Source organism: Hippoglossus stenolepis, chromosome 3, assembly GCF_022539355.2.
Source record: "Hippoglossus stenolepis isolate QCI-W04-F060 chromosome 3, HSTE1.2, whole genome shotgun sequence".
NCBI classification, from domain to species: domain Eukaryota; kingdom Metazoa; phylum Chordata; class Actinopteri; order Pleuronectiformes; family Pleuronectidae; genus Hippoglossus; species Hippoglossus stenolepis.
Genome location: NC_061485.1, coordinates 4,878,706 through 4,903,557, shown reverse-complemented (window position 1 = coordinate 4,903,557; position 24,852 = coordinate 4,878,706). Strand labels below are relative to the sequence as shown.

Genomic DNA, 24,852 nt, shown 5'->3' with positions numbered 1-24,852 from the left:
CAATGAGTAGAAAAACATGCAAAATTACTGCCAGGATACTTGAAAAAGATGCAAAATCAACACAGAGACACACAACTACCACAAAAACATGTAAAACGACATCAAGACACATAAAACTATTATAAAAACATTTTAACAGTGACGCAATATCCCAGAAACACATATCATTCAATCTGACTGTCGTACTCCTGTGCACAGAAATGGAAAATGCTTTAACATATATGTAACCAGGAGTTGTATCGTCCCATAATCCATTCACGCCTATTAACACTGAGAAGATACATAGATCAGGTGAATCTTAGATTTAACCATTGAAAGTGTTGTAGGCAAAAGAGGAGAAGACGACATTAAAACGTTTTCCAACAGACAAATGAACATAGTAGTTTGTTAATAATCATAAAAAATCTGTTTTAAAATTAGCAGAGTATTGAAACCAATAAGCAAACTGGTATTTCTCTTGGTTTAATTATTTATAGGACACTCTGAGCTCAACAAGGCCCAACAGACCCTCAGTGAAACACGTTCAAAAACACTAAATCCAGGCTTTTATTTGGATCTGCATCAAATTTCACATACTCCTGAAAATCAGCCGTGAAGTTCCATGAGTTATATTCTGAGAAATCATTGAACATGTTAAAAAACGCAGTCTGATCCAGATCAGCACTGTATTTAATAAGTTCTTCTCTGACACACATTACATCAAGTTTAGTGGTAATCTGTCCCTTTCACATGTTGGCAGGTTCAGCCCCCTCTCCACTGCAAGCTGAACAATTAAACATCATCTAATTGGCGAATTAACTGAAAACGAAAACATCCAACAATTGAAGCCATGGTCAAGTGGCCCACGTGTGAAGGGGTTCCGTGCTTTTATTGTGAAGGCCGGCTGCTGCTGGGTCTGTCTGTGCAGCTGTGTGAGTTCTAGAGGCTCCTGTTGGTTTTAGAGTTGACGCTTCACAGCTCTCACACTGAAGAGCTGTCCGCTGCTCTTCATGTCACTGACTCTGTGTGGGTTTCATCAAACTCGTTTGTCAGCTTGAGCCCAACCAGAGATAATAACGAGCCATAAAACATTATAAACACACTGTGCCGGAGTGTTTGTGGCTTTAATTGTGCACAACTACATTTAGCTTCGTGCAAAGTTACTGAACATGCAAAGGTTACTTAAGACTCTTAAACTCTAAACAGACATTGAAGAACAACAACGAAAAAGGTTTTATTAGATGGATTTATTTATTCTCTACATTAAAAGGTACTATAAAACAGTACATGTACATAGAAAATGTAGAAAAATAGGAAATAACAGTCTAACTATACAAAAGACATTTCCAAGAAAAGAAAAAATACTATATAATAAAAAAATACAAATAATATTTACAAGTAGGAAACGCTGAATGTTCCCTTCCGATAAAACGAGAGCTGCTGATGAACCAGACGCTTTGTTTTTCAGCAGCAACGGAAAAGTTTGTGTCCGGGAACAGAAATACTTTATGAAACTTTGACTCCAGATGAGAGAAGTGAACGACGGCAGCTGCTGATCAGGAAAGAAACGTGTTGATGGGACAGATGATAAGTTACATCGTGAAGAAAAAATACATGAAAAGTTAGGAATTATTAAATAAGAATCTTCATGGTTAATCAAAAAATACTGACGAATAACTGTTTTGACCTTTTTAAAAATCAAAATTATGACGTGTTATCTCAAAGTTTTGATTTAAAACTCGATTATTTCTGTCTCGTTCTGGCAGGAATGTTGTTTTTAAAGTGGTTTAGTTTTAAAAAGCCCTCGTTCTGTCTGGTCCCTGCAACAATGGTAGAAAACGATTACAAAGCTTAAAGACGTATAGATCTATAAATGCAATACTTTACAATATGTAACCACAGTATTCAATATATAATGTTGAAGGAGTGGCTCCACCTGCCAAAAGGAGTTTGAGGTGCATCTGACTTTGAGAATTAACATGCAGAGAAAATAAAACTTAGCAGGTTTTTGTAGATTTGATTGATCAAGTTTCTTCTGACAGTTTGATTTGTGATCGGGCAGTGGTCCTCACGTTGCTTCATCAAACACTGAGCCGACATTTAAAACATTTAAAAAAATAATGCTGTTAAAACATATTAGAGGAAAAACTCAGTATTCATAATATGATTATTGATAAAATGTTCTATTGCAAACTGAATTCCACTCTGTAACTAATATTGACCACACTAAAATAAAAAGGTACATTACATATGACAGCATTCACTGGAGAATATGTGGTTCCCCCCCCAATAGTAAAGTTGTGGAGCTGCCGTTCCAGATCTCAGGAGATGCTTCGATCCTGAGGGATGTTGTTACCACGGAACATCTCCACGGTTGAGTTTCTGCATCAGAAAGTGCCCGGACAGACTTTCAGCTACATCGAGTCTTTGGTCTGAGCGGGTTCCCTCGACGAGGTCCTGTGAGGTTCCTCCAGGCAGAGCGACCGAGCGCTGGGGCTGAAAATGTACCTCTGTTATCACGGTGTTCTGGAATCGTCATAGTAACCATCGATGTCAGTGTTGTGGCGCGATGATGTTGTAGAACTCTGGAGCCAATGGTGTAGAACAAGCTGCTCACCATAGAGGCTGTGGACTCGTCTTCTACATGCAGTGGTTACCATGGTCCAGTGTTGCAGATTGCAGTGGTTACCATAATACCCAAGGACTAGTTTAAAAAAAACACTCACTGGTTACCATGGTTGCCAGGGTAGCGTTGACATAGTTACCACAGACTAATGTTCTAGAAACCAAGTGGTTTATAATGTGACAGTTTCCTATGATGAAAGAACAGGAGAAACTCCAAATGGCCTTTAAACTATTCCAGTTTTTGTTTCCATGACGATCAGATGACAGCACTTATGTGAAAGGGTTCAAGTCTGAGACCAACACAGTTTTCTTTTGTCCCGACATCACGGAGCTGGGTCCTCTTGTGATTGGCCGGGAGGCGTCCTCCTACAACGAGGCCACAGGAGCGAGTCCCTCACTGTGCTCCAGGTGGTGGTGGTGGTGCAGCTCCGCTTTACAAACTGTGGCCGTGCTGCAGTGGAGCGACGTGACCACCGACGGCTCCTCGTCACCTGGAAGACAAACAGTGTATTAGAGCCCGATGGACAGAACCAACATTTGATATTTTACTATTTAATCATCAAAATTAATGATTACAACTATAAATAAAAAGAAAACACAGATACAACCAAAAACATATTGTTTATTAAGTGAAATGATCTGTAAGTGCAAGTCGGCCAACATGGCTCTAATGATGATGTTTTAAATGTAGTGAGTTTCTACAGAGTCATGGCCGCCGGCCTTACCCAGGCCCGAAGAGGACGATTCACTGTCGGCTACGGAGGAGGAGTCGGCCTGGTCATGTGACAGTCCCTCCATTAGGGGAATGGACAGCTCTGACGAAGGGACCGACGAATCGTAGATGCCTGAATCCCGAGGAGGGGGGAGCTCTGGAGGGGTGGGGTGGTCTTCTTCTGCCTGGGTGGAGCCAGGAAACACCCCATCCTGCAGGATGGATGGAGCAGAGGAGGAGGAGGAGGAGGAGGATTCTTCCGGTGAAAGTCCAGACACTCCAGAGCTGGACCTGAAGGAGAGGAAGAGCAGCAGCCATCAGACTGACAATGTCTCGTACTTCCTGCTGTGGAGTCAAAAGCAGCAGTAGTTTAACAGTTGAGAGGGTTAAGGTTTCAAACTGAACGAACTCCGGGTAATCTCCTGAAATGTTCCGGAGTGTGAGAACAGTGTGAAAAGTGAAAAACACAAAAAGAGCACGAATATCTCAGGAGGAAAAAGAGAAGACGTCAACTTGGAAAGATGAGATTCTGGACTTTGTGGTGATGTTCTGTAAACAAACACACTTTATGAAGTTATGTGTTGTGTCCTGCCTGCTGCTCCACCCATCACCTGAACGCTCCACAGATCTCTGGGCTGCTGTGAATGCAGAATCTCTGGTTGCATTCTTCACATGTGATGCTAAACTGCGGTGAAAACGCGAAACTATTTTGTGGACATTATACAGAGTTTACGTCTGAAACCTGCTGAACAGACAAATGTGAGAACTGCCTCAAGTTTCATTTGAGAAAAACTGAAAACTTCCAAAATATGTCCCTGAGACCTTAACCCTTAGTGCTCAAAGGAGGTATTTGTCTTTTCTTTACCTTGAAGTGGGTCCCAGCAGGGAACCAGAGCAGTGTGGCAGACCTGGACTGGGACAGAGACCAGGACTGGGGCAAAGACCAGGACTAGGACTAGGATTGGGGCTCAGATTGAGACTGGGACTGGAGCCAGGAGCCAGGAGGAGCATGTTCCTTTTCGGGCCTCCATTCCCGCCCTCCAGCGACGGCGTCCTCACCGCCACCTCATTCAGCACCAAACCGGAGTCAAACCTCCGCTCGGGCGGCGGCGAGGAGGAGGAAGAGCAGGGAGTCTTTGGAGGACTGGAACCCGGGACGGTGGGGAGAGGAGAATGTTTGGAAGAGACTCCGGAGGCGGCCGAGGAGGCCGCGGCAGGAGCCAGCTGCTTCTCGAACCAGTCGGGGTTCTGGCTGATGTGCTGGTGCATGTTGCAGATGGAGACGTAGAGCGAGCGTCCAGACTTGCTCCTGAAGTAGTTCCTCCTGGAGACGTTGAGAGGCTGCTGCTCACGGTCGGTCAGGCTGGACTGACTGGAGTGGAGGCGACTGAAGAGCTGAGGCAGCTGGTCCATCAGCTTGAACCTGAAGAAACAGCAAACAGGAAGTGTCACTGCATCTGGTGACTGAGCGTAGAATAATCTCAAAGATGTGTATAAACAAAACCATCAGTTGATTTTAGTTGTATGTGTATATTATGTTATTTTGTCCACAGGTCTGTATTTACCTGGGAGCCAGACTCAACATGGTGGGGATGTCGTTTTCTGTCGAGTAGTCGAAGTAGACCGCCATGTAGCGGTTCAGCTCCTGCGCCCCCCCGCCTTCACTCTGCTTCGCCATGCGCAGCTTTTCAGCGACCATGGCCACGCCCACCGTAAACAGGTCACTGCCAGATCCACAGATCGGGGCGCTGCTGCTACTGTTGCTACGGCGACTGACGGGCGTCTTCCCTCTGCGACTCTTCTTCTCCACATAGTAGCTGCAGGAAGAGAACAGAGCTGATCAGAATCAAACAAAAGCAGTAGAAGGGAAAGAAGGAGAAGTGTGAGGGCAGAGGGACGATGGTGGGTTCAATGATTCTGGAGAAGAGTTAATGATCTGTGGATCTGTTCATTCCCTTTTTAATATTTGAAATGGGCTCTGTTAAAGGCTAATGGCTATAAGATAAGTGGTTTTCAGACATTAACTCTAGATAATAACCAGAAAATTAAAAAAACAAGAACGTAGCAGGAGATTGTCCAGTTCAGAGTCCTGAGATATTTGTGTATTTTACACATTTGTGTCCATAGTTATTTTAGAAGTGTTAACAACACAACTTGCTAGATGAGAATTTTTCCAGGTTTTGTTTTTACATTTCCTGGAAAATTTGAGCAACTGTCTCTGACGTTTGAGTTCTTGAACACACAGAGTTAACTAAAATAAAAATAAGAAAGGGAGAAATGGGACAAAGCAAGAAAACAAGGAAAGAATGAAGGATGGTATTTTAACAAAGGGAGGTGCTGAGGACATGTGATCAAGCAATAACGATAGGTGTGACACCTCCAAATATAAACTTATACTTTATCTTATAATTAAAGAACATAAATCAATATTATCACACATAATAGCTGCTGAGTATCTAATGTCTCATTGACTGTTGTGGATGTTGATTATAAAGCAGTAAATCTCTAATCCAGCACCATCTAGTGGCCGCGGCTTCAAGGTGTGAACATCAGAAGTGAGGACAGAAACCGCAGAGTGGCGTACCGGAGGCCTCTGGAGCAGACGGTGATGATGAAGTTGGCGTCGTCCAGCTGGCGGCTGAGCCACGACATCTGACCCTCTTTACACATCTCCAGATGTTCCCACAGGTCCAACACAACCTGAACACAGGTGAGCCACCAACAGTCAGACTGGGAACTATTCTTACGTTAGTTTCCCTCGTCCTCACACAGTCGGGTGTCGGTGTTGAGCTTCGCTGTCTCACCTCACAGTTGCAGAAGTCCTGCAGGAAGTAGGCGAAGCTCTGGATGACGCTGGTGTGTTTGGGACAGTCTCTGTTGGAGTAACAGATGAAGACTTTGGGTCGAGGCCACGGCCGCTCCGGGTTCAACGCTGCGCTCTGGTTGGACGACTCGCTGCTCTCCTCGTCCAGCTGGCTGTAGATGTTTTCTGACGGAAGAAGATGAAACGATAAGACGGATTGATCAGAGCACTGTTATGTCTGCAAACATGTTCAAATAACACAGCGTCAGTGAATTAAACAAATACAATTAAGACTGTAACAAAGAATGTTCATTATCTATTAATCTGTATATTATTTCACTGATGAATCATTTGGTCAATACGATGTCAGAAAATAGGGAAAATAATAATTTCCGTCTTTCAATCAATCCATTATGCCAATCACCACAGGATGTTAAAAATCAATTAAAACCAATTCAGATTCAGAGACTAATGCATATCAGAGCAATCAATAACAGAAAAGACAATAATCAAAAGATAATTGAGTGTATATATAACCGACACCCTAACCCTTTTCTCACCCTGCTGTTTCTTGCGACACATGACGGTGAAGAGGGTGGCGAAGGCGGACATTAAGACCAGAGGCACCGTGATGGCCATGGCACGGATAGGCCCCGCCCAGGGGGAGTGGACTGGAGGACGAAACACAAACACCCGGCATGAGACAATAGAATTCAGTTGTTTAAAGCAAAAGTAGGAAGTCGAACACGCAGAAACATATTCTGCTTTCAGACATTCACTGAACTCCGGAGGTTTTCCTCAAGTTATTCAAAGTGGCTGCATGTGAGAACGTAAACATTTTGTGTAACGTCTGTGTCTCACCCTGGCTGACATAGTACTGCGTCTGTCTCCTGGTCGTGTTGCCGTCGTCTCTCAGCTGACAGGAGAAGAAAAAAAACAAATGAGAGGGAGGAACAGAGGAAATAAATCGGTGTATGAACAGACACATCAGGATCAGTCTCACGATCAAGCTGTTGAACGTGTGTGTGAATGAAGCTCCGTGCTGTGCTGCGTTCACTGACCTCTACAGTGTAGGTTCCTGGAGTGACGTTCTGGACGATACATGTAGTTCTGAGCTGGTTCACGTCCTGCACAGAGTTAACAGAGCACTTAGACTCCGGGAAACTTAACGGGGAGTGACAACAAAGCAAGTGTCCAAGCGTAAACGTGGCCTCACCGGTTTGCAGCGCTGCAGTTTGAAAGGTCCGTCGTGCCTCAGTTTGTAGTACAGGTAGTAGAAGTGGAAGCCGAAGGAGGGCGGAGCCTGGTCGAACGCCACGTGCAGGTTGGCGCCCAGCTGAGACACGTTCAGGGTCTTCGGCTTCCAGACTGCACAGACGAGCAGAAACAAACGTCAACCTCCGATTAACACAAAATTAAAACCGGCACTTCCTCTGTCTGCATGTGGCTCTGGTTGTCATGACGACACCGAGGAACTTACATGGTTTGCAAACTAAGTTGTCTGATCCCAGGAGGACTTCACACGCTGTGACACACAAACAGAAACAGTCGTCATAGATATAAGTTAACAGAGATAAATAAGTTTAGCTTGTCTTGTGAGTTAGTGACCAGTCAGTGAACGCTGATTAGAATATCAGATTATTGATGCTACCAGTATGTGCACAAAGCTAAACTAAGCTTGACATAATCTGGGCCATTATTTTGTTGTATATTTCAATTCTCTCTAACTGTCGGTCTGTGATTATCACGTGATAAATCAATGAATCGATCTCGTCAGGATCTGGGGCCGGGGCTGAACTCACAATTGGTCCTGAGGAAGGATGGAGGGAAGAAACTCTCGTTCATCAGAGTTGGGAAAGGAACAACACGAACCATGTAGTCGGTGTCGAACGTCAAACCGCTGAACGGCTGACTGCTCAGCTTCTGGGGGAAGGGGGGGGGGATACAAATAAATCATCAGTAAACGAGACAACAAGCTTTATCTATATTGCACTTGTCTTTATAAAGTGCCAAACGGAAAGGAATTAGAAGTCGGATTTATTTCATCCGTGAATCATTCTCTGAGAAATTGGGTGTTTTTTCTCACCGTGCTCTTGTGAGAGAAGTTGAGTTGTCGTGGATCTTTGAGGATGAGATGTTGACACTGTTTCCCTTCTGGATTCTTGTCCTCCAGATAAACTCTGAAGCCTTTAATGTGTTCGATCCCTGAAGAGACAGAGACAGAAAGTTCAGCCTCCGACACAGGGACACGGGGGGGCCTGCAGCACCCTCCACTGGCAAGGGGCTGGAACTACAAAACAAAAACGCTGACCGACTTCCAGCGTCCACAGGCTCTTTCCTCGATTCCTTATCTCCTCCATTTATCTACTTTACTAAATCACTTATTTTTTCCTGTCCTAACCCAATGCATCCACTGCCTGCTTGTGATCTTCCCTGCTTCCTTTCCTTCCTTCCTTTCTCCTTTCCCTCCCCTCTTTTTGTTCACTTTCCTTTCCAACTCACCTTAATTTTTCTTTCCTCTTTTCCTGCCCTTGTTCCCTTTCCTCTTCCTATCTCATATCTTTCTTTCCTTTCCTTCCCTCCTCACTAAACTACCTCTCCTCGTCTCCTCTTCTTATGTAATTCCCTTCCTATCATCAATTTCTTCCCCTTTCCTCTACTCCTCGTCACCTCTCATTTCCTTTCCTCACCTCGTGTCAACTATTTCTTTCCTTTGTCTCTTCTCCTCCTCGCCTCCCCCACCCTCATCCTCTCTGATCCTCAAAGACACGTCTGTCTTGTAATTACACCTTTGTATCCACAGGACATGTTTTTTCTATTAGGGGTATACAGATAGTTGAAGAGAGAGAGAGAAAGAGAGAGAGGGACAGAGGGAGAGAGGGGGGGATTGAGGAAGAGAGAGAGAGAAAGAGAGAGAGAGAGAGAGAGAGAGAGAGAGAGAAGGAGAGAGAGAGAGAGAAAGAAAAAGAGAGAGAGAGAGGAAGAGAGAGAGAGAGAGAGAGGAAGAAAGAGAGAGAGAGAGAGAAAGAAAGAGAGAGAGAGAGAAAGAAAAGAGAGAGAGAAAAAAGAGCGAGAGAGAGAGAGTGTATTCAGGAATCTGCCTCAAGACAGAAAAACCTGTTCTTCTGCTCCTCCCTCTCCCTCTCTCCCTCCCTCTCTCTCTCTCTCTCTCTCTCTCTCTCCTCTCTCTCTCTCCTCCCTCTCTCCCTCTCTCTCCCTCTCTCCCTCTCGGATGTTTTTGCATGTTAACAGCAGCTGCAGTGACGCCAGGTTGCTGCTCTGGTTTTTTATTTGTTCCCTCCCTTCTCTTCAGTGCTGAGATCTTAATCTTCCGGCCCTGATTTAAAAGTCTTTATGAGCCACAGGTGAAGAAGTGCAGATCCTCCACTTCGATACACACTAAAGTTCAAAAGCACAGAAAACTTTTTACTGAGCTAAAACATCTTAACAACCTTTGGATGGACTGCTGTGACATCTGGTGTTCCAGAGGATAAATCACAAGGTCCTAGCGATTCCCCGTCACATAAAAGTGCAGATAGTCATATAAAACCATGACAAGCAGCACATCTTCATGTTAAAGAAGGTTGAACATGTAAATGTTGAGCTCTGTGGACGATAAGACTAGAAACGTAAAGTATAAATAAAGTATTTACTGTATTTACAGATCAGGGACAACACTTGATCAATAATAGACTGTAAATGAAGATGGATGACGCTTCTTCACTTCCTTCCACTATCCAGACATGAAGCCCAAATATCCCTGATACTTTGACTTCTTAGTTTAGTCAATGTCCCATCCACTAATATGGAGGAGGTGGGGTTTATGAGCTGTACAATGAAACTTGTTTTTGAAAGTTTTTAAGAAGTGAGTTGAACATCTTGAACAGACGTCTGGTTATCATAGACGATATCTACGACCAGCTATGAAACCATTTTGTAAAATAAAAACTTTCCCCAGTTTGTTTTTAAACTTCCAGCAGTGACACTGAGCCGAAGCTGTTCACACGAGACCTGGAACATTTCCTGGAACATTTCTGTGTCAGTGAGAAAACAACAGACTGTATTGTCACAGCGAGAGAGAGCGAGGGAGGTTCACCTTACACCGAGCACATGCACCAACACACATTCCTTCACGGTCAAATCGGGGTATTGTTGTGTGTGATGTGATCCTCTCTCTTTCTCAGGCTGATCAAAGGGACACACACACGCACACGCACACACACACACACACACACACACACACACACACACACACACACACACACGCACACACACACACAGCAGGCTAATCTTACAGATTTGAGCACTTTGAAGGTTTTACTTTCCCGTTCCTCCTCCCTCACTTTTCCTCTTCCCTCCCTAAAACTTTCTCTCTGAAGAACCTTGTGAGCAGATTGACGACGGACACAGAGTGCGACAGACAGGGCGACAGACAGGGCGACAGACAGGGCGACAGACAGGGCGACAGTTACCTAATGGACTTGGAGACCAGTGGACCACCACAGCGGCCTGATCGTCACAGGACAGGTGGCTGAAGGAGACGTTGGCGACCTCGTGGATGACATGTTTCCCCAGCGGGTAGTTTATTGAACAGTCTGCAGGGCGAGAGACGGAGAAATAGAGATTAACTACAGTGCATATGACAAAGTACCATTATATATATTTCAACACTTTAAAACTGCTCTACACGTGTTGCCATCAGCATCTTTCTGTTCATTTCTCTCATTGTGTCAACATGTTTGTGTGGAGACGCTCGTATTGGATTCGTTTGAGCTCGGGAGACAAACTACGAACTTTTTCTGTTTTACAATTTGGACTCGACAACTTCCTCAGTTTTGTTCTGTCTGAGGCGCAGACATTTACTCTTAAGGTGTTTTCTGATAAAACGATAACTGATTAGTAATTTCAGTCATTTCTCCACCATACAAAAAAAATATATGATTGTAAACAGGATATTTGGTTATTTGGGGGTTTTAGGTCTTTAAATCAAACAAAAACAAGACATGTGACAACATATCCTTTCAGCTTGGACATTTTTTAGTTCATTGACTAAATGATTTATCAAAGAAATTATCAGCAAAAAATCGAGAATAGGATTTAATCTCTTCTTTTTGGTAAATATAATTCTGACTGAGAAAAAAAAAAGTTGTGACATATGTGAGAACAGCTGAAGTCACATGTTGAGAACAGGACGCCGCTGATTAAACAGTACACTCAGGAGTCATCTGCACAGAACTGTCACTCACACCTTCACCATGTGTACTCTGACACCTCCTCCTCCTGTTCCTGACATTTCTCTTGTGAAAGACGAAGTTGGACGGGCGGAGGAAGAGGAGGAGGAAGAAGAGCAGCCAGCCATGAACCGGGAGGGAGCGGAGGAGAAAAGATGGACTTAGGACGCAGAAAGGAAAAGGGGCGTGAGCTCAGACACGACTGACTGCTCCTCCTTCCTACTGCCACATATTGACGGAGAAGACTGAAGCGGAGGAAGAGGAGGAGGACGCGGACAGAGGAGAGGAGCTTAAAAAAGGATGCAGGTTAAAAGGGCATGGGATACACAAGGTCAATGCTCCTTTTCCTCTGGCCTCATCGTCCTCCTCAAAGCGGGGTCATGTTCAGGGCTCAAGGAGAAGGTCACGGCTGGTCGCTCCTCTTCCTCCTCCTCGTCCATCATAAAGCTCCTCTATAGGATGTAAGGAGGAAGGAAAGGTCGCAGCTTAATTGTTACTCCTCTTCCTCCTTCAATCCTCTTTGACCTCAGAGTTTCTTTGTAAGACAAATGAGAGGAGGAAGAGGAGGATGAAAGAGGAGATAAGAGGAGAAGTTCACAGCTGGATGAAGAGGAGAGAACCATCTCCTTCCATTTAAAGAAGCAAAAAAGGAGGTTGGAGCTTTCACACAACCTTCTTCCTCCTCTTCCTCTCCCTCTTCTCCAAAGCTCCCGAGAGTTGAAGACAAAGTAAAGACCGAGGAAGCCAAAGAAGGGCTTCTTCTCTTCTGTGTCAAAAATCTAACAATGCAACTCTGCTGCTTTTTGCTGGCATCACTTTTCTGTGAGAACAAATGAATGAACGCAAACTTGGCAACTCGTCTCTTATTCAGTAATGAGACACAGTTGACATTATACACGGCCTGGATCTGACTCCAAACTCTATATGTCAGCCAAGGCCCAACAGTCCCCTTAAATTCAATTCAGCTGCAACAAATTGCTTTTTCAGACAAGCACCAAACTCGAACAGGAGCTGTACGTGGGAACGCGAATGTCCGAGTCAGTTTCTTGGGACATTCTCTGGAGTTGTTCCTATCAGATATCAGAAAACAGCTTCATAGAAATATAGAAGTCCCCTAAATATGCCAGAATTTCACAGGTTCTGTCTTGGTCCGTGTCCCATCTGTTCAACAAGTTGGGTGAAAATCTGTTTGGTAGTTTTTGCGTAATGCGGCTGACTGACAAACAAACAAACGGACAAACAAACAAACAAACAAACAAACAAACAAACGGACAGAGGTGTAAACACAACCTCTTTGGCAAAGCTTGCGTCGACCTATAATCAATATATTCTCTATATATATTAGGTGTATTTGGTATTGAAGCAATATAGACAACAGTGTGTGTCTGTTGATGGTAATGAGGGAACATGTCACTGTGGCTCAAAGTTCCTGTACAACAATGGATATTAGTTATTAAGATCAGTCAATAGATAGTTTTGGTCTATACGTTGGATTTTTTTTGGCTATAAAAAATATTCAATGTCTCCAGTCTTGTGTGTGAAGATTTTCTGATCTCAACACATGCGACCAACTGCAGGTCAAAGGTCGCCCTGCTTTATATTCTCCATTACATCACTGCAAACAGAGTCAGAGTCAGAAGAAGGAAACTCGGAGGCTCCTCCTCCTTCATCCTCTCATCCTCCTCCAGCTGGAGGTTCACAGGAAAGGAGGCAGTGAGGTGTGTCACACCCTCAACACACACACACACACACACACACACACACACACCTCAGTACACACACACAATGAGCCTGATTCCGATTGTCATGCTAAAACACCTCCGTGCTTTACTTTGGCTTAAACCTTGTGGGTCTAAAAACTGTTTCTATTTCCTCAGTTCTAAAGAGGATCCATCATCGTTTCAGTCACATGACCTTCTGACCCCTGACCTCCACATCATCGGTGACATAATATGTATTAAGATCAGATTCAATGAAAATGAATCACTTTAGGAGAGAAAGGGAGTCATGGCCGCTGTTTTTTTTTTTATCTAAAGGAGCAGTTTCACATTTTTGGAAATTAAATGATTTGCTTTCCTTCAAAGTGATCGATGAAAAGATCAAACCCTCGCTCATATCTGTAAATATGAAAACAACATGTTTATCTTGTCTTAGCATGAAGACTCGTAGAGGACGAGATTTTCATTAAGAGCTGCAACAATTAATTCTTAATTGATTCATTCTGTCATTTTTCAACCAAAGTTACCAAAGAAATATTGTTTTCTGGCTCTGCAGCGTGAAAACTTCTTCATTGATAAAACATGACAGACATGTGAGCGCCTCTGGTCAGAAAAAACAGGAGACACGACCTTTGTTATTCAGGGAGTTTGCATTTTTCACATTTCAGAGACTAAATGAACAACTAGCTGGAGAATTAACTGGCAAATGTTTGGTTGATGAAATTATAACCAACACATTCATGGACGTAATATTCATGTTAAACAAAAGAAGCTGTTGATTATTATGAAGTTTTATTGGTTTAGTGTTTCCTGATTTAAAAAATAGGTCCGCTTATAGGACTAAAACTATTTATATAGTTTAATATGAGGACTGCTTGAAAACTGGGACACACACACACACACACACAAAAAGGAACGTGCTTCTCGCTCATGGTCACGGACAAAGGCAGGAGGGAGGGATCGGCCACGGCTCAGGAACTTGACTTTTACAGAAAAAAGGAACAAAAGAGGAGGAAGATGGTGGTGGTGGAGGAGGAGGAGGAGGTGCAGGGTGTGATGAGGATTTCCATCCTGGGTATTTGGGGGTCTGATCAGACAGTAGCAATGACGCTGTACCAACTAAATGTTGGACATGAACAGGGATTGACTCACAATTCCCAACAACACTGAGGACAGGTTCAATTTAGAAACAGTATGATCATATGATTTAATACCAAAGGGCGACTGGATTCCAGCTCCTGAAAGCTCAACGTAAACCACAGAAACTGTTGAAACTCACTCTCAGCTCTGAAGGTGACGGCCAACCTGCGACCTCCGTCTGCACCCGACTGCACCTGAGGGAGAGAAGATCACATGACAGTAAAGAACAGAACTTGATGTTTGTTAGTTTAATCAGAGACCTAACATTGTTAAAACACTATGTGGGCTCTGTGTTTTAATCACATCGATTAAAGTGATGTTTCTGATAAACTTGAATCCTGACTCAGGTTCCAAATGACGTCACCAGCGCAAGATGGCGGCGCTCGTATCCAGGATATTTTGGCTTCATTCTTGGAAAAGAGGGACGAGGCCGGAGACGCAGTGTCCATCTTTATTTACGGTCTATGGTCCCAACAAATGGACGCATGTAATAAAAGCAGTAACTTGAAAATGTCACTTTTAGTTCCTGCTGCTTCGGTACTTTGACTGTAACGCGACACCGGGCTCCAGCGGGTGGTGTCACACCTGGAACTCTCCTCCCAAGCTCCACCCGGCTGCTCTATTCAACACAAAGGACAGCAGATACAGCAGCGCATGATGAGCACTGAGATAAGCGGAAGGTGTGTGAACATCACCGCACCCCCTGTGAGCTACAGTTACCCAGAATCCCCCTCTCTGCATCCCAGGACAAAGACGCTGATTCTCATAAGGTTTGTTTCAGCCGAGCGGCTTTATAGGTTTGACCTTGTTTTCACGTGCAACACACACACACGCACACACACACACACATGCACACAAAGTTGTTACAGAGGTGTCAGACTGTGGTCACACACAACAACCACACGCACACACCTGAAATCAATCAGACAGACCCCCTACTGTGTGTGTGTGTGTTACAGAAGGTGTGCCATGCTTGTTAGCAGCCAATGTACCTCAACAACCCATCCACACACATACGTTTGTAATTATATCCTTGTGAAGACCTTCATTGACATAATATGTCCCCCGGCCCTTAAAACGAACACTTGCATCGACCATAAACCAGAAGTAAAGCATCAAACAGCCCTTTGAAGAAGTGAGGACAGAGGGAAATGTCCTTAGAAAGACAGAAACACACACACACACGTCTGTCCTGTCCCTATTAATTATATATTTTTGTCTCGGCTGCCGACCTTTGACCCTTCAAGGTTTACACGCTGCTGTGACCACACATGTCCTGCTGGCAGCATGAAATGGGAGGCTAATTAAAAATCACAAAAAAATAGCAGACTTCCTGACTGGCTGCGCTGGGAAGAAAGTGCCATGCCCCGGGAAACGCTGGTTCTGGTGCGACTTCTCCGACGACAAGAATGTTGGTTAAAAAAAAACCAAAGGAAAGACAGAGAGTGAATGTCGAAGGAGTCAGAGACTTCATCACATCATCTACACCCACAGGGAAGTTTCAGTCCTGTGTGCAGAGATCTGAATGACCAGGTTCCTCATGTTCCTGGGTCGGCAGGGACCGACGCTCATCCCAGCTCTGGGTTTGACCTGCATGTTTTTGGAATGTGGGAGAAAACCAGAGTATCTGGGGATCCAACCCTTAAACTGCACTGAACTCCGGATAATCTCCTGAAATCATCAGTAGGGGCCATGTGTGAACACAGCGAGTGGGCGTGGAAACGACGTTCCTAACACGCGATTGACGCAAAACTGAAAAAGGAAAAACAGGAATACAAGTATCTATGATATAGGGATTTACTGTAAAGCTCCGGAGTCAGTTTTTGTATTTTATCCATCAACGGATTTATGAATTGTTAAATCATTGCATCTTTTGCTGCGACCGTCACCAGGTTAAAAGTAGAAATACGTCGTTCACGTTACAAAGTCAACGACCAGGAATGGGCTCTTGCATGCATCTGATTGGCCGCTGCTTCCATAGCTGACCCATGTTCCCCTTTTTGTTTGGGACGACGGTTTGTTTGCTGGAATCCTTTGTGTCCGGACCCGAGCTGCATCAGTACAGTGCCGTCATTCTAACTAATGAGAGCTTAGCATTTTTCTCCACACATGCTGTTGTCAGTTTACATCTGTACATTCCAACAGAACGGAGGCTGTTACCAACCATTTGCCTACAAAGTGCCAACAGAAACCGTTCCTGCACCATCTCACAGCGTTAGACACTATGAGAAAAACCTTCACACTTTACAACTGACAATTCCTCAAAAGTAAAGACAGAGAAAAATACTTGTCTTCCTTCCTGTGGCCAGGTGTTTCTCACTAGTAATAATCATTATAGTCCCCCCCCCCACACACACACACAGACACACACACACACACACACAGAGACAGACACACACAGAGACACACACCCTGGGGCCAGAGCAAACTGAGTCACATCATCAAACAACTCAAAAGAAACGAAGATAAAAAAAAAATTAAAAAAAGATAATAAAAGAACAGTTCATAATTCGTAATAAAAAAAAGAAGGGAAGAGCAGCTGTTGGAGGTCAAACGGTCCACAGACACGCCGAGTGCTTGGAGAAATGTTGCAGGTTCGACTCCGGGCTTCAATTCACTTTTTATAAACAAACGTTGAGAATCAAAAGCGACTTTCAAATATAAAAACACAAGAAGTTTAAGCATGACAAGAGCAGAATTCCCCTCGGAAAACCCCCACGCACACACACACATGCACACACACACACAATCAGCTCCTGCAGTAATCAGGGCAGCTCAGTTAGCTGAACATCAACAGTAATTAATCACAGCGCCAGAGGAAATCACAGGAAAAAGAGCGAGGGAGAGGAGGATGCAAGGAGGAAGGAAAGTACGCCAGAAAAGGGAGGATGACGGGAGACGTAATCAGCGGGCCTGCAGGGAAGGAAGGTGGGAAGGAAGAACGAAAAAAAGGAAGGAGGGAAGAGGAGAAGGAGGAATCTGATTAAACAGGAACTCCTTCAATTACAGCTTTCAAGGTTCATGTAGCAGATTTGTCCTCTGCCTCGTCTTGTTTGGGGCCAACAGAGCAGTTCCAGATGTGGGACAGAGAACATGGGACACACTCACTGTTGACCTTTAATCAACAGACTCTCGTGAGCTGAGCTACAAACAATGAGAAGAGTTCTGCTCGGAGAACCAGGACGAGAGCTGGGTCATGAGCTCCATTACTCTGTCTGTACAAAATGAGCATCTGTCAGGAAGCGAAGATTCATAATCTGAACTTATTATTTCATCAGAAAGTTTCAGAGTATTGTCTTTAGACAAAGTTCTTGAACGGTTTCTTGTATTTAGACAAACATTTAAAAACTTTGGCTACTTCTATTGTTTCTGCTACAGAACATCTAAGAATGAAATATTATTAAAAGTTAGGGTTGATCATTTGTTTCAAAAACACTTTCTTATTAGTTGAATTTCTCTTCACGTTACAAAAGCCATCAATACATTAAATTGTCTGTGGCACTCACAGGACTAATTAACAACTATTCAGTCTGAACCAAACGATTGGCTGCTGTACCCGTCTGTCACTAAAGCTGCTTTCAGACTGAACTCCACAGTTCCTCTGTATTTTCTCCAGAGGAAGTGCATGTGTGTAAATCTCTCTCTATAATTTTCTCTATTAAAGAAAAGAAGCAGCCCGTCTGTGGCTGTGACCGGTCGTCACACATTAGAGCTGCAGCAACACAATCGTTTTACTTTTAAAAAGGCAAAAAGGGATTAAACTAAAACTTATCCTGAAAACATGAGAACTCAGTAGAACGACACAAAGAACCGACCACAGCAACACTGTGTGGTTGTGTGTGTTCGGTTGATGAGGGTCCTGTTCCTGCAAAGGCCTCAGGGCTCAAAACCCAGCTCTGTTCCACTAATGTCTTCCTGTCTCCCACACACACACACACACACACACACACACACACACACACACACACACACACACACACACACACACACACACACACACACACACACACACACACACACACACACACACACACACACACACACACACACACACACACACACACGGCTGCACCGGACATCTACAGTATGTGTGTGATTTTAAGGAGCATTAACTTGCCAGTACAACACTATGGCTGTTTCGGGGCTTTACCTCTGGGTAGAATCCGGAGAATTGGCTGCAGACTTTACCCGGAGTTTGTCTTTCACACATGCACATCGCAGCAGGAGGTCTCCAGACAATTTTCTGGAGATTTTCATGTTTTTAGTTCATTTCTAAAACAATATACTGTATATCCATAATGCTGTTAAACCATTCTGAAACTGTGGTGGGACAAATACAGTGTATATGCAGTGTATATAGGTTATAGGGTTATACAATGCATGCAGTTGTGTCAGAGAGTAAGAACAAAGTAAATAAATACAAAGAAACACAGCAGAGCTTCTCTCGGGAAGAACAAGTAAAACCAGACAAACACTGTTACAGCCTAAATTACCTCCTTCTGTGGATTTACATATTCGCAAGAGTGAAACCAGCTCCTATAAAACTGGATGAAAGGATTGCATTTTATTGCTTTTATGATGGATTTTAGTTTGAGTGCGAGCGTTGACATATCCATCATCCTTTTCACCAAGAGGGAGACACACTGTCCGTGTCAGGAACTCCACACATTTCAAGTCAGAGGCTGAGATGAATGTTTTTTCCTCATAATTATGATTTAAACGACACGACGAGAAGCTGACACGAGACCAAACTGAGTAAAAACACAGCTTTGTCAAAAACTGTGCAACTGCCCGCTTCAACTGCCGCTGCTGCTCGTGCCTAATGGAATCATAAACATTAAACCGGAAGAGCAGTAGTCTTCTTTTTACTGTTTTGGGGTTCCAGTGTGGACAGGAAATCGAGGTAAGCTTCGTCCCTGTGTGTTACAGATCCATAAATCATCAGACGCTGATGGTAAAAACAGACACAGTGATGAAACACAGAGAAGAGCTTTTCAACATGTGAGCCTGAGAGGACCATCCGTCCAACAGCGGATATGAGATTTCCAGTGTTTACACCAGTTCTTCACAATGATTCTCTGGATAATTCAGTCAAGCGTGGTTCTCTTTGTCAATGAAAGTTGAAATATAGAAAAAGACAAAGTCTCAAATTCAGTAAAAACCTTTCTCCCCTCAAACATTATAGTTTCCTGTTCTATTAAAACAAACATAATGATATGATATTAAAGAAAATCATGGTTGAAGAAATAAAAAAATATAACAGTGTGTGTGTGTGTGTGTGTGTGTGTGTGTGTGTGTGTGTGTGTGTGTGTGTGTGTGTGTGTGTGTGTGTGTGTGTGTGTGTGTGTGTGTGTTCGTTCGGGAGCAGCCAACCAGAGATTTCCCACCACAGGAACAAAACCTGCAGCTTCCTCCTCGTGCATGACTGCTCCTGAATGACCCCCCCACACCACTCCTCTTCATCCCAACTCCTCCTCCACCTCCTCCTCCTCCTCCTCACCCAGGAAGAGCCACCCCACTCCTGCTGTGACAGTTTGTCTTTTAAAAGACTCTCTTCTCCTCCTCTTCACCGAGAGAGGACGAGGACAAACTGTGACTTCCTCTGAAAAGACAGAACCTGACGTCAGGCGCCTGACAACACTGAACATGTGCAGAGTGCGCGGGTCTCGGACCTGTAGACACAAACTGAAGAGAGTGCGACTGCCCGGACGAGCCGCAAGAATGCAACCCGCTCCCCTTCATCCAGCACCGAGCATCGGCTGAGCCAAGCTTAGAGTAAAGATATGACGCAGTGAGAAACTTAGGGTCTAACTCCAACTTCCAATCATGAATCCTAATAAACACCATGTAAAACCATGTTTCACAAATCTGCTTTTTAAAGAATAAATGAAGCAACAAGAGTGGAAAAGAAATAGTTCTTCTTTAGTTATGCTCTGATTTAATCTTGATCATGATGTATTATCTTATATTCTGGTATCTCATTTAACCGGTTTCATTTTTTTATCTTTTCTTTTTTAAATCATGGCTATATTGCTTGCACAATTTATAAATGAGGTTATGGGACAAAAATACATTCATTCAAATGGTTCTGTATCTTGTTTTTCATCTGAAGAAAATAATAAACATTGCAAATAAATAGACTAAAAGCTGATTTAATACTATACTTTGAATACCTTACTTAGACAAATACTTTTTTTTCTGAATCTGAGCAGATGTTCAGGAGCTTTGTCTGAATAAAATAATAATCTAGCAAAAGTGTGAATTAAATCAGGAGCTGAGTTTCTCAATCTCACCACATATTTGAAGCCAATTTTTAGTATTTGACTGTTCAGCTGGATGTGCCGCAACACGTAGGAGCGTCAACAGATCATACTCTCACACACACACACACACACACACACACACACACACGCACTCACACACACACACACACACGCACCAGTTTTGTGCAACGTGACATAAATACCAGCCCGTTCAGAACTGAATATGCAAATTACAGGAAGTGTCAGGCTTCTTTGATGTCTTTGAATGTGTCACCGCCTGAATAAGACTGTGGATACGGATGGACGACTCGTATCCACTTCCTCCCACTGTACAGACATGAAGCCAAATATCCCGGTCATGGGTGCTGCCATCTTGCACTGGTGACGTCATTTGTAGCCAGAGTTCAACGCAGTAGTGGAGACGCTGTATTCACACGAGTCAGGCTCAGCTGTCAACGTTTTACCGCATTTTTAAAACATGCAATTTGACTGTTTAGTTCGGTCAAGGCTGGATTTGTGACCTATACTCCAGCCAGCCACCAGGGGGGGGCGACCAAAACATATTAGCTTCTCTTCTGGGGAGTCCTTCGAGTTTTTCGTTAAGTATTAAGTGAAGTATCTTCTGTACGTCTCCAAGTACTCTGCCTTACACATTCTCAGTCTGTCCATTAATGGGAAAATCAGTCTCCTTATTTTTGGCGCTGAGCCGAGAATCTCAGTCCCAAGAAAAACCAGAGAGGATAAAGAAATATGTCGTTTTCTTTGGAGGAGGTGAAGGTCAAGCATCGACCCTTCATCCTTCGCCTGATTCAGTCACCAGAAAACCAGAAAACCACACGTGTTTCGCATCGGACGCCCACCCAGCCGTGACGCCCTCTGAGGCCTCCTGATGCCAAAAACACATCGGAGCCCCAGAGGATGATGGGATACGTGACATGGTTACACAGTGGAAACCTGCGTTGAAAAGCGAGGGGAGGGGGAGAGAGAGAGAAGGATGAAGAATAGAGAGCGGAACAGAGAGAGGAGGAAGCTGAATGATTTCCTGGTGCGTCTTCCTCCGCTGAGACAGATGTGATGACTTCAACAGATGTGTTGAACCAGAGAGAGAGAGAGAAGGAGTTTATATGAAGCATCTCAATCATCAGTCTGGCCTCCTGCCTCCGCCTGAAACATCCAGTGAAGAAGAAAGTTTCCTTTAAGTGCTTCAGTGAATCTGAAGAAACCTGATTGTTTGTCCATTTGGACACTTGAAGGGGAATTCCACAGGTTTTACACACGAAGGTGGAAGAGAACTGTGTGTGGAGGAGTGGAAAAAGCCCGTAGTGGCTCCAGAGGGAACTCTGTGAAGTCTGATAAAGTGATCAAGTGACTCGAGTGCAGCATCGGTTTGATCCGAAGACTCCAAGTTTGAAAATGAAAGAACTCTGGGAGTGTTGAGTTGGAAGGAAGTGAGGTTACCAGACCTCTGAAGCCCGATCCTCATCCCCGCCTGAGGCAACATCTCAATGCTGCTTCTGACAGAACACACACCACACATCTCCAACTGAGCTGCCAGAGGCTTCCTCATTATTAATGTTACCATCCAGCCAGTGTCAGCCGATCCCAGCTGACATGGTGCGAGAGGCGACATGTGTCACCGGCATATCAGACCAACATTTTAGAGACAACCATTCACACCTATGGAGAATTTAAAGTCAAAGCCACGGCCCAACCGGGATTTGAACCAAGGACGTTCTTGCTAACCTGTGAACCACTGTGCCGCCCTGACAAAAACCACAATAGATAGAACGCCACTTTATTGATCCCGATCCCTGTTATAACAGAGACGACAGTTTAATCTTCCTCGAGACAAAGAATGTTTACAACAAAAGACTTAATTGATTAATTGCCGATCCAAATAGTCAATGTACTAACCAGGTAATTAACTAATTATCTCAGTTGAACATACCTGACCCGACCTTTCAAACACGACGCACACATGGGAAACTGGCAAAGCATTTATGTGACACACACACGCACACGCACACAGCTCTAATAACTTCACACCTGTAGAATAGCAAGTCCTCGCACCCCCGTCAAGCAGCCTTTGAAGTGTGTGTTTCTGAAAAGAGAGGGGAAGCAGGGAGAGAGAGAGAGGGGGAGGTGTGTGTGTGTGTGGGTGTGTGGGTGTGTGTGTGTGTGTGTGTGTGTGGGTGTGGTAGGGGGGTGGTGGAAGGGGAGGGTCGCAGGAAGGAATGTTTCTTCAGAGTAAACAGTGTGAAGCTTCCTGTAGAAAACACTTCAAAGCCAGGGAGAGGAAACTAGGATAACACACAAACACACACGCACACACACACACTCAAAGGCAGGTAGGAGTCATCTATCAACACAGGAAAATTAAAACCTGTAGAGAGTGTGCGCTCTCACTCACACACACACACACGATCAGATCATTCTACTTTCCATGACTCAAACATGAAAAAGAAAAATCACATCACACACTTTGTAAACACATCTGTCACACACACACACGCACACGCGCACACACCAATCTCCAAAGGTTTGTCTTTGTCATTATTTTGACCATTAATTGACCAACACATTCATTTGAGTATTGATTAATTGTTTCAGTATTTTCAAACTCTGAGAAGCAGAAACTCCAGCCTCCATCACAGTCTCTTGTGGAAACGCACTCTGATCGTTGGGGAGATCACAGAAATCGTTCTCAAACTCCATTTGTATCAATGACGAGACAACATGGACGCAAAACTGCACAAACAACAAGCATTCCGTCGTCTGGTCTGAAGCTGGGATGTGGACCCAGGAACCACCAGGGATTAAACACAGCACAACCCATGAGAACGTTTTTTGTGGAGATTGAGAAGCTGCGTGTTCCGAAGCCTCTTCAAAGTGCAGCACAGATCAAAAGCTGCTTCATTCATGTTCAGGAACAAAAGCTGCTGTGAGGTTCGGACACAGAACAATGTGGAGGTGGCGGGTCAGATCGTTACCTCCGGCAAGGAGGTTTCACCTCGGCCTGTTTGTTTGTGGATTGGTTTTTTAAGCAAGATTACGCAAAAAGTACAGAACAGATTTCCATACAACTTGGTGGATTGACGTGATATGGGTCAGGGGAGAAGCCATGAACTTCTTTGAGCCAATCCGGATCAGGAGGAAGATCCAGCAATTTGTTTTCATTTACATTAGAATTTGTGAGATATCTTTTGACATATTTCTATAGATATATTCCTGTTTTTATCTACACACACACAATGCAGGTCATCTCATTAACAAACTGTAATTCACCTCTCAAAATTAACATGGCATGAAGTGGAATCTGTGTATTTTTAACCATTGATTTTCTGGTTCTCTTTGGGCTACATGAAGTTTGTTATTGTAATTGTGTATATATATATATATATATATATATATATATATATATATTATATCATATTTCTTAGTGTATTTATTGCAATGTCTCTCTCCTTGAATCATTATATGTCAGTTTATATCATTGTGATGTTTCCAAAACAACAAAAACACAATCATTGACCTTAGGAAGTCATCTTTAAAAATCTGCATAGATCTGATACATATCATTCAAATTTTCGTTAGGTTTAGTTTGTGGTTTACTTTTTAACTGTCTGTTCAGAAGCCAGGTAATGGTTCTAAAATGTGAGGTTTTATTGGATATAAATCCTGTATGATGTGTTATATGCGAGCCACATTTAAGGAAAACACTTGCTTTAATAAAAACTGATTAAAAGTTGCTTTTCAAACGTCTGCAAACTTAGAAATTATAACTTTTTTAATTGGAGTCTGGTCCGTGCGTAAAACGTGAGCTTCAGCTCCACGCAGGTAAGTAAGGTATCGAGAGTGACGCTTAACACAGCGAAATTTAAGATTAAACTAACAAACTGAAGATTAAACTAAACTCAACCTCCACACACCAGTTTATCTCCAGTTAAACTGAAGGGAAACCAGCAGAAAGCCACCGAGCAGCAGGAACCTGGAGGGGTTTTGGAGACTTGAGACGCTCGACGCAGGATCAGCTTTAGGCTTCGTGTCGTTACATCTACACGATGGAAGTAAAGTTTAGAGTTTTCTACCTTGAAGCCACATTTCTCCTGGTTCGGGTTCCTGATGCCCGAGGTCGTAGATCCACCAGGAACATATAAGAGCAGAAAGAAGCCGGAGAGAGAGATGAAGAAAGTGCGAGGAGCCGCCATTCCTCACTCAAGTCTGAGCAACTCTGAGAGGAGGAGGAGGAGGAGGAGAGGAGGTGTGTGTGAGAGAGAGAGAGAGAGAGAGAGAGAGAGAAAGTGTGCGTGTGTGTGCGTGTGCGTGCTCTACAGTGGCGGATCTAGGATTTCTCTAAGTCAGGGGCCATGAAGGGGCCACA

General features: G+C 43.8%; 1 protein-coding gene across 1 annotated transcript; it reads right to left on the bottom strand.

Moving 5' to 3' along the window:
* Positions 1–1,211: 1,211 nt before the first annotated feature.
* On the bottom strand, positions 1,212–24,701 carry il17rd (interleukin 17 receptor D). Its single transcript, XM_035152692.2, has 16 exons — positions 24,560–24,701; positions 14,348–14,402; positions 10,592–10,714; positions 8,206–8,324; positions 7,922–8,042; positions 7,600–7,644; positions 7,336–7,487; positions 7,181–7,246; positions 6,981–7,035; positions 6,680–6,790; positions 6,121–6,305; positions 5,901–6,016; positions 4,882–5,133; positions 4,182–4,739; positions 3,330–3,607; positions 1,212–3,095 (listed from the first exon to the last, which is right to left on the bottom strand). The coding sequence occupies exons 1-16, from the start codon at positions 24,677–24,679 to the stop codon at positions 2,971–2,973; spliced, it is 2,481 nt and encodes an 826-aa protein (XP_035008583.2). The 5' UTR covers positions 24,680–24,701; the 3' UTR covers positions 1,212–2,970.
* Between the last annotated feature and the right edge of the window lie 151 nt (positions 24,702–24,852).